This window comes from Alternaria conjuncta (assembly GCF_024043145.1).
Source record: "Alternaria conjuncta strain BMP 0040 chromosome Unknown scaffold_5, whole genome shotgun sequence".
Taxonomy (NCBI): Eukaryota; Fungi; Ascomycota; class Dothideomycetes; order Pleosporales; family Pleosporaceae; genus Alternaria; species Alternaria conjuncta.
Window position 1 is genome coordinate 849,809 of NW_026250094.1, and position 10,186 is coordinate 859,994.

Consider the following 10,186-nt stretch of genomic DNA (forward strand, 5'->3'; position numbering starts at 1 on the left):
AATATACTTATAATAGTAGCTATAATTATAGTAGCCTACTAACACTAATATATATTATATTTAATAGCTTTACGCTAGATATAGTAAATGTAATATATTTTATATAAGATAGGTTTTATAAATCTATTAGAGGCTAGTTAGACTACTAATATTATATTAAAATTAATATCTATTAACGCATAATAGGCTCTTGTTAGCCTACTAACTACAACATTCTTCTTTTATAATACTTTTTTTAGTAAATACATATTATTTATAAATAAAAAATAGAGAGCTATTATTAGCAATACGTATTACAGAAAAATTTAATTTTGCAAGCCTAACCTACTCCTAACAACCCCTCTACAGTGCGCGTGACGGTATGTATAGATCCAACAACAAGCAGTTCTGTAGTGATGCCTTAGGTGTCACTTGGCCCACCGTTCAATGTGGGGTCCTGTCCATTCTCGTACCATAATTGAGCTTCACTAGGGTCGTAGAAGACGTACCTTGCCGGTATCGAGAGTGCTAAGGAGGCGTGGTTGCCTGCGCAGTGATCAACTAAATCCGACTGAAGCAGGGCGCCCTTTGACCGAGTAATGCGCAACGCAACATAACAAGCAGGTCCGTTTTCTCTGGCTACTCGAGTTGCTTCTATCGTGTGAAGAAACAAAAAATGCGTCGACTCGCGCTTGTGATCAGAAGTCGTGACCGTCATAGCCATTAGGTGCACTCATTGTGCTCTTCGAACTTACTCGCCAGGGCGCACCTGCCACCATGAGGTCAGCTGCTGCCTTCTTTTTGGCCATACGTTGGGTTCGTTGAACAAAAAGGCTGAACGCTCCAAGCGCAACACCGGTGTATCCTGAGGTACGGCATCATGCGACGAGTCGTAACCTTGAAGCTTAACGATCGTGTCGCTGCTTGTATGTTTGCCACGTGGTGCCATCTTTCGTATGCATGGAGCTGTCCTCTTCTAGGGGCTCGTCCTTATCGTTCCGGCCTTGACAGCTCACTTACACCCTGTGAAGATCGCAGTCGCGATGATCCTAAGGCTGGCGCAGCTAAGGATACATGTGCTATGATGAATTTGGCCCGAATTTGGCTCTTTGACCACAGGACGCACGGTGGCTCGGCTCCGGTAGGTTAGGCCCCTTCTGATTGGCTCAACAGCGCCTTCCCGTCTGAGGCAGGCTGTGCTGCTCTAGGTATATGACGGACCGTTTTCCAATGATTTTCACAGCCCCCTCGCAAATGTTCTCAATCTTCACGTTGCCACTGATACCTAGGTATCCACGCGACAGGCGCTTAGAGCTTGTCGACGGAACCGCAGATGTATGTTGTCCAACATGCAGCTCTCTGGGATACCTATACACGCGCGATCACGACGAAACTCATCGTCGTAGCCTTATTGTTGTGTCTAACCGCTCCTTTGATGACTTTCGCACATCGGCCGTGCAGGGGTGTTTCTTTTGTGATCTTGTTCTGCAGAGCTTTCTACTCTTGCAATATGTAACTGCAGAGATGCGGGTTGAACTTCTACTTTACCCAGACTCGCCGGCTGAGCTACACTCTTCAGGTGAACAAGGCTTTCATGAGATTGTGGAGATCTACCCATGTTCGAGTAAGTGTCTGTCCTCTGGAAGAACTTCTATAAATGCTCGTCGCTAAGCAATCACTATGTAGCAAACACGATACCCAATTATCCAACAGTGGGCAACGATGTTCCAAGGGAATCGACTTTCGCAGCGTCAGTGGACTTTCTAAAGGAAAATTACTACACCTGCGTGACTGAGCATGTGAAGCAGTGTGGTCGGGGACCAAGCTGGCTCCCAAAACGAATCGTCGATATTTCTAGGAGCCAATACCGTGTGATCGAGCCACCTGCAGGTACGGAGGGCACATATGCTACTTTATCGTATTCTTGGGGTAGTAGTGGATTTGCTATGACCACTTCAAGGAACTATCAAGAGATGAAACATGGATTCGACCGAGACAGGCTTCCCTTAGCTTTCCAAGATGCGGCAGACATGGCACAAAGTCTTAGCATTTGCTATCTCTGGATTGATACTCTATGCATAGTTCAAGATAGCCCTACAGATTGGGAAGAGCAAGCTGCAAGAATGGGCCAGATTTATGAAGGAGCTGCCATCACCATAGCAGCCTCTTTGTCGACGGACCCGCACCACTCTTTGTTCCAGAAACGGAACCCAATATACGAAGAAATCGAACTGTTCAGCGAACTCAAAGGAGGTCCAATCGATGTGGTATTCAAAGCAAGGAGAAAAATTGCTCGAGGTATACATGCCAAGACTGGACGGTCAAAAGACATCGATCCACTAGATACACGAGCATGGGGTCTGCAAGAGAAGATGCTCTCAACGCGACTTATAGCCTTTACTGGGGCAGAGTTACAGTGGACCTGTAGAACATCAAAAGAGTGCGAGTGCCACCATATCAAGATACCGGCGCAACCACTCTTCCCTGTACTCATTGGAACAACGACTACGGACAGGATTCTAAGCATCTCTAAGAGCTGGAGTCAAATAATCGAAGAGTACTCAACTCGGGAACTGAAAGTTCCTGAGGACAGGCTCCCAGCTCTGAGTGGCTTGGCCAACAAATTCGGAGCAGAAACCTGCTATACGTATATTGCGGGTGGATGGAAGGAGACATTGCTTTATGACCTAGTCTGGCAACGCGATATTGATCCGACTTCAAGAACGTCAACATGGCTTGCTCCGAGTTGGTCGTGGGTCTCGTCGCCTGGAGCTGTAAACTTTCGACTTGCGCGCCACTCATATCCCGGCTCTCGAATTGAGCACACGACGATGATCAAGTATCACTACAAGACTGCTGGTGACGGCCCATATAACAGAGCTTTGGCATGTTCATTGACTCTACAAGGCCATACTGTAGCAGCTCTTTTGCGGCGGTCTTCTCACGATTTCGAAACCTTTACAATCTGCATCGACGGTGCAATGTACTCGCCAAACACCGATAAACGGGCCACATGTGAATTCTCTATTGATGCATCCGTACCACCCTACAATGCAAACGAAACACAAGGCACTTCAGACCAATCGCAAAGTAGAACGTATGACGACGCTCTCGACCAAGAACGAGAGGAGCCGATTACGCTTCTGAGCCTTTACTCCATCTACCACCGCAGATACCTATATCACAACTTCTTAATCCTTGCAAGATCGGGCCATGATTCCAACACCTACCGACGCATCGGTATAGGATCAGGTAAGATGTATCGTGGAAGCGGTTGCGAGCATGATTTCCCAAGCGAGGCGCAACATGTCAGACCATTTGAGTGGTTGTCCGTTGGTAGCAAAGATAGTGGGCGAAAGTTTGGAGATATCGTGGAACAAGTCGTGCGCATCCGATAGTTCTGCGGTATGCTACAGTACAGTCAGCAGTGTCGGCTTACTCATGCTTAGCAATATTCGTACATCGTTCTTTGAGTACTCCATACGTGAGGGCAGTCTACATGATGGCCTTGCTGTTTGTCCAGACACCCATGGCAGAAGTCTTCCCCCGTCGCTGCCCACTCGTTACAATTACTAGTGCTGCACCTCGCGGAAGGCATCGGCACCGACTACTTTCTCGCGTGAAGTGGCTTGGATTTTGCGATTTGCAGTTTCCTTCGAAATGAAAGCAAAGACGAGAAAATTAAAACGTTAGGTTGGTGGCGGATACGGGAGCTGACACCCTAGAGAGGAGAGAAGGAGGGGGTAGAATGTCATGTGGCAGCCATTTACACAGCCCGACTGACCCCGCATTAGCACCGCCTCATGTCTGACGATATTGGTGCCCTTGTATATTGTTTACCGCGGCAGCCTCTCGCTAATGAGAAGACACGCGATTATAAGAAGATCGTTTTAATGGGGTTCTTGTACATCGGATATACAGCTTAAGCCATTTCCCCGGAAGATGACCATTTATTCCGTGCGCTTGTACTATGTTCCCTGCAGCCCACCCCAGGCTCGGTACTTGAGGTTGCGACATATGTGTGCAGTATCATCAACGACTGCAACTTAGACCCTGGCACTTGAAGTAGATGAAGATCATTGTATGCTGCCAGAAGTAGGCGCGATCGAGACATAATAGTATGCTAATACATGGTTTCATTCCAGCTGTGTTGTTGCTTCAGCATTAATAGGGTGCTAGGCTCAGATGTACTGCAATTGACGTGATGACCGCCCAGACACTTAAGCTCACAAGCGAGAAGGCACGACTACGGATCATACTAGCGTACAGATGCTAGCCTCTCCTCTCAGGCATCTTCCTGGTATGTAACCTGCTCCGACCCGTTCGTATAGCATGGTACCATCCGCGCGGGGTTTCACCTTTGGCCTGACCACGAGTATATAATGCCTCTTGTCTTTAATCTCCTTCGGACCCTTCTCAATGCCTAGCACAAGTGCCATGTACTCCAAAACCTCCGAATCCAGCGTATTGTCGAACATAACACTATCCTCATTCACCCTTGCAGCCGTGATATCAAAGACTTGTGCTTTTCCATGGAAAGCGTTGGGAGCCCTGACAGGCGAAGGTGACCACGGAGGTTGTATTACTTGCCAGTCATATTGACGCCATGTCAAGGCCAAGTAGTCAATTCCACCCGACACTGACATCCAGGACCAAGACGGCACACGTTCTCGATCGCTTGGAAATGCGATTGGTTTCAATTGTTTGAACTCCTCTCCACGATGCCATAGGAGACTACGGTGAAGGAGGCCGCTTTTGTTGGGGTCGTCCAAGATGCCGAATCCGCCACGCACACCCATCGTGCGGAGAAGACGCTGTTGCAAGCCGCCAATGGCTGCCGGCCGGTCGTAATCTGCCGAAAGATCTAACCGAGAATATTGTCGATACAGTTCCTGAAACCTGAGAATGCGCTCACCGTATTTCGCCGGATCGAAAATTTTGGGGAAGTCTGGGTCCCCGAGCAAAGCAGCGGATTCGCTAACGACACATTAGCTTCTATCGGCCAACGGCTTACGCCAGATGAAATACGGATGCATCACTCACTTTTTCATTCTTACCATAGTCTCGCATCGAACGCCATGACCACATTCCCAATAGGTTTGATGTTCCGTGAAGAACACCGTGCGTCTAGCTAGGGCATGCTCTTGCAACACCCATCCACGCCTGTGCAGTGCGCCCTGTAGTACGTGACTACGGAAATCCTCAATCGTACTACAGACGTACAACGTATCACTACTGCCGTCTTTCTCGCAGTTCAGGGCGACATGCTCTCGTTTCGCCCGAGGCAGTAAGAACCCTGACCTCTGATCGGTAGCGCAGCTGGCGGCCAACACGCAGTAGGCACCGCTGTACACATCTTCCATCCGCTTTGACTCAGAACTGAAATCACCGTCTTCGCCTTGTACAATGCAGATAGAATCAATCCATAAGTATTCCTTTCCAAGAGCGCGAGTTACCTTAATCGCATCCTGGAACGTGCAAGGTAGCGCTGACAGCGCCATACCCTTGGTATGACTATTGAGGTTTTTCCGAGTGGTCGAGAAGGGTGGGGAGTCGCCCCAGCGATAAGAAAGCGCGATCCAGTCACCAGTTTTCCCAACCCGCATCTCCTGGAGCTTGACATCATGATCGCCATCGCTGCCAACGTAAATCAGACGGGTTGGCAGTCTGACCTTGGTATTCGTCGTGAGGTTTGTGTCCTCGGGGGGCTTACAAACAGGCTTGAAGTGCGTTTTATCGCAATCATCAAGCCAACCCCGTATCAAGCGAAGATGCGATTCCGTACCTGCCCCTGAAAGCTCAGGGAATCCGATTTGAACATTATGCGCGCGGCAGCTAACACCTGTATTGGTGACAGCAGTGAGCACGAGATAGTCGTTCTAAGGTTAGAGCAGTGACTTACCATCGCCCCGTAATAAGGTAAGTACCGGATGCTTCGTGCCTTTCATTCGCACAGTAGAGCCCGCCCTTTCGAAGTGCACACTTTTGCTTCCTCCCTCCAATCTGTCATCGCAGATTGGCCATAGCAGGTAGCACAGATCGCAGCTCTTGGCCTCCGAGTTTGTTTGGAGTGTTTGTGTGGCATAGGAAATTGCAAACTCTGTGTCTAGCAGCCTTCCCTGGAAGTCTCTGCAGATGTTGCACAACTTCACTGACGGCGGTGTTTGATGCGGAGAGATTCCCGTGGTACTTCTCAATCGAGACAATAGGGTTGTAGCAAAGTCGTTGTCAAGTTCGAACACCCATTCTTCTGGATCTAAGGATGGATGCGCATAGTCGACCATGTCGTTTGTAGGGACGGGAAGACCGGTAGAATGGACCCTGTGGTCAGTAGGTACCGGTAAATGAGGCAAACCAATGATTTCCGCTGGCGCTGGTCTTGGCTCCTGATTTTGGTACCAGTAGTTTTCACTTCCTCCACCTTGAGCTATGAGGAGTAACTCCGCCTCGAGCTCATAGGCACGAATTCTAGTCTGCGGTCCTGATTCCGGACCATGAATGACCTTGTGATTTGTGGAATCTGGCGTGGTGACGCTGATCAATGGACTGTCATCATGTGAAATGGGAGGCATCCCGGTATCAGCTGGACCACCAACTTCGGGGAGATCAACGACCAAGAGTTTTGTACGAACGATTTGGAGGAGATTGCCCAGAGCCGTCGCATCTGGACGACACAATCCGTCCTTTGCCATGTGCTCCATCCAGTGTTCCACGACGCGATGGATTCGTACAACTCTCTCGTGACTAATCTCGTAGAACATGTCGGAAGGACCGAAGTATCCTTGATTACTGTTGTTGAATCTAGAGAGCTCTCCATGGTCGTACAACAGCCAGATGATAAACTCGAGGATGATACAGCCCATACCCCATACGTCGTATAAGCGGGACCGTACATGCGGAGTGCCCTTAGGAAGAAGTGGCTGCAGGCCGGTCTCGGGTGGTTCGTATCTTCTTGTACCGTATCTTGCAGTTGTATCCACGTGACCATGGCGCAAGGCAGTAACTTGCTCGTGACTCTTTGCCTCACCCCAGTCACCGATCTTGAGCGTGCCGTATCCATCATTATCCCTGAACCAGAGGATGTTGCCAGGCTTGAGATCACCGTGGCGGTAGGAAACCTTGTCCGGCATGTAATGGGCCGCTGCGAGCGCTTTTGCTAATCCACAAAGTTGCCTTATCACCCACTCAACTAGTGAGGCTGTTCGCCTTGAACTGTCCTGTTGAGTCCAAAAGTCGCTGAGGTTCCCGCCATCTGCCCATTCGAACAGCACGTAGTATTCCAAATCCGCCAGGGTACCGCGTTGAAAAGACGTGATAAAACGGACGATGTGTTTCTGTCCGAGTTCGTTCATTCTGACCAAAGCGTCGACTTCTCTTTTCACATCGACTGCTACATTCTTGCCGCCTTTCCTAAAAGCCTTGACTGCGACAACAGAAGATTTACTCTCGTACTGTAGTATCATGTCAGTCTGAATAACCGATTCCAGGGGATTGATCTAGAATACCTGGTTGAGTGAATTTCTGAAGTGTGCATGGTGAATTGCATACTTGTACACGACCCCATGCGCGCCACTACTAAGATGTGTGTCCTTCTCAATGAAAGGAATCGGCCGGCGATTGTCGAACTTGCAATACTGCTCATGTACTGATATTGTTGGGGACAGGAACAACAACTGGTCATCCTGGAAGAGACTGATGGACTGAACGCGCCATATGCGCTTTGTGCTCTTGCTTTTGTGTTTCCTCTTGTCCTCCATCAGCACGAATGGATGACTCTCTAGTTCACACTCCAACTGGTTCCCTTTCCATTCGTCAATTGGTAACCTCTCATCTGTGAACTTATCATCTTTGAATAGTCTCATTGCTGCATGAAGTCGGTCCAATCGTATGTAAACTGCGATGAGGAAAACCTTCTGTGCGCTTCCCATGATGTAATCGGCGAGTGCGATATCTTCCTTGCTCGGCCGACTCAATTCTCTGCCCATAACTCGAAGCACAAAATTGCGTCTGTCCGTCTGAGTCGAGGCGGTTCCTGTGAAGATCTCATCGAAAATGCTTCTTGGAATGAACTTGTTCCCCTCTGTCCTTTCGAACATGCTTTTCTGCATAGCGACACAGAGCCTCTCCCGCAGCGACCCAGCGGGGTCGGAATCGGTGTCGGATTCCGACGTATACATGTCTTCATTTTCCATCACCTGCTCACCACTCGAAGACATAGCTGGCTGTCTTCGATCGTCAGTATATTCGTTGATAGACAAGTGTAAGGCCGGCAGTAAGGTTCGAGGAGCCGATAGACCCAGATCTTCAGCCGCCGACGATAGGCATATAAGCACCATCAGACCTCCGAAATAGCTCTTGCGGCTCTTCGGCTCACTGGTCCTCGTTTCGGTAAGAGCTGACGTCGCATCTATGGATCGTAGAAGACCAATGGCCGCCGCCGTCCGCTGCGGTCATTTCACTTGGAAGGATAGCCATCGCTATGCCAGTATCATTGGAGATGAGGCTCTGCTCAGCAAATCAGCGGACAAAGATAAGACTCTCACTGAATCCCAGTCTGCTGCATGCAGACATTCGTGATCAGATGCGCATGTTCGATATTGTGGCTGGACTTGGTGTGCAGCTGTGACGTCTGAATGGGTGTTGTGGGGGATCCGAAAAGAAGGCAGCGGCAAGGCAAATTGGTGAGGCGGCCTGAAGCGGGACGGCATGCCCTGTGCGGTGACTGCGGGGTCGAGGCTGGAGGTCCTCCTCCCACCATGCACGCGACATGCTGCTGACGCGCATCACAGCTGAAAAGCCATGGGCATTATAAGTGGGTGGCAGCGCTTGATCTTTCGGCATCATGCAGCCTATCCATCCAGGAATGCAGAAGATATGTCAATAGTAGACGCATCAAATGAACGGATACTTCGGACGGGTGCGTGCATAATACATCCACGCGATACGCTTCATTACAGGGTAAGCGAATCATGGCATCACGAGACATTCCATTTGATGGTTGATATCTGACGACAGGTTACACAGCGCGATGCAGAGCGACATGGCGCAACCTGCGAGAGCAGCCTCAACAGCCGACACAACCGACGAGAGCAAAACCCTGTCATATCGTCAGATACCTAACATAAACGGTTTGAGCGCTTTGATCCAAGAAACTGCCACCAAAGGCCACAGGAAGGTTTTTTCTGAAGATGGGTCGCTGGCTATGACCCCCAGAGGCCGACGGGCAGAAGTGAGTCCACGGAGAACTCGCTCAGCGGTCCTTTCACTTCCACTAGATGTCGCAGAGAACGAGACCACGAAACCGGAAGAAAGACCAGTAACTACGCGGATAGAGCGCCAACAGAGAACAGAAGACTTGACTCTCAGCAGCCTTGTTCTCAATGAGAATCACCTTGGTGAACAACTTCGAATAGCCTTGAAATGCGAGTCTTGGACCAATCGAAAGTTCCTGCCGAAAGGGCGTTTGGATAGTCTTATCACGTCGCGGTCAGTGGAACATGAACTGTCAAGGATAGCATATCTTCCTACAAGGATACTGAAGCACCCCTGGCATTCATCCGTCAAGTTAAGAGTTGAGATGCATCCCAAAGATGAGGCTGTTGGACGTGGGCAGACTGGGCAGGGTCATGGTGATGCCATCACCCAACCTGACGGGCCATATTACAAGCTGATTTTCGCGATTTTGCTGTTGATCGATCGACCTAAGAGAATATGGTCTTTCGTAAGAGAACAGGTCTGCGATGCTGATCTTCCTCTCGAGGAGAGTATGCTCAGATTGCGGCATGGTGGAAAAGTGGCAACGGCACTGAAGTGTCTCAAAAGCTCTTACAATATGCATCGCTTCCTGGAATGCCAGTGGTATGTACTCGCACCTGTCTTTCGCAAGCCGAACAGTAAGACAGATGCACACCTTGAAGTCTCTGAGAGTTATATCCTACCATTCATAGCTTGGACAGATGAAGGTCGTCAAGGCGGGTTTGCGCAAGTGTACAGAGCTGAGGTTCACCCTGATCATCATGACTTTGACGCAAGCGAGGTAAGTAAGCACCGAGAAAAAGCTTCTTATAGACTAACAACGTGCCAGGTCCCTTGCAACGTCGTTGCTGTGAAGAAGCTTCTACTCAAGAATCGCAATGTTGTCAAGCGTGAAATGAATGTGCTGCAAAACCTGAGCAAGACGCTTCACGCTCACCATCATTTGGTGACA

The 10,186-nt window shown here is 49.3% G+C and overlaps 1 protein-coding gene across 1 annotated transcript; it reads right to left on the bottom strand.

The window, feature by feature from the left end:
* Positions 1 to 6,235: 6,235 nt before the first annotated feature.
* J4E85_003948 (uncharacterized protein) lies at positions 6,236 to 8,195 on the bottom strand (the record flags this gene model as incomplete). The annotated part of the gene is made up of 3 exons (XM_051468211.1): positions 6,236 to 6,300; positions 6,335 to 7,422; positions 7,528 to 8,195. 3 exons carry the CDS (start codon positions 8,193 to 8,195, stop codon positions 6,236 to 6,238), a joined length of 1,821 nt encoding a protein of 606 aa, XP_051327803.1.
* Between the last annotated feature and the right edge of the window lie 1,991 nt (positions 8,196 to 10,186).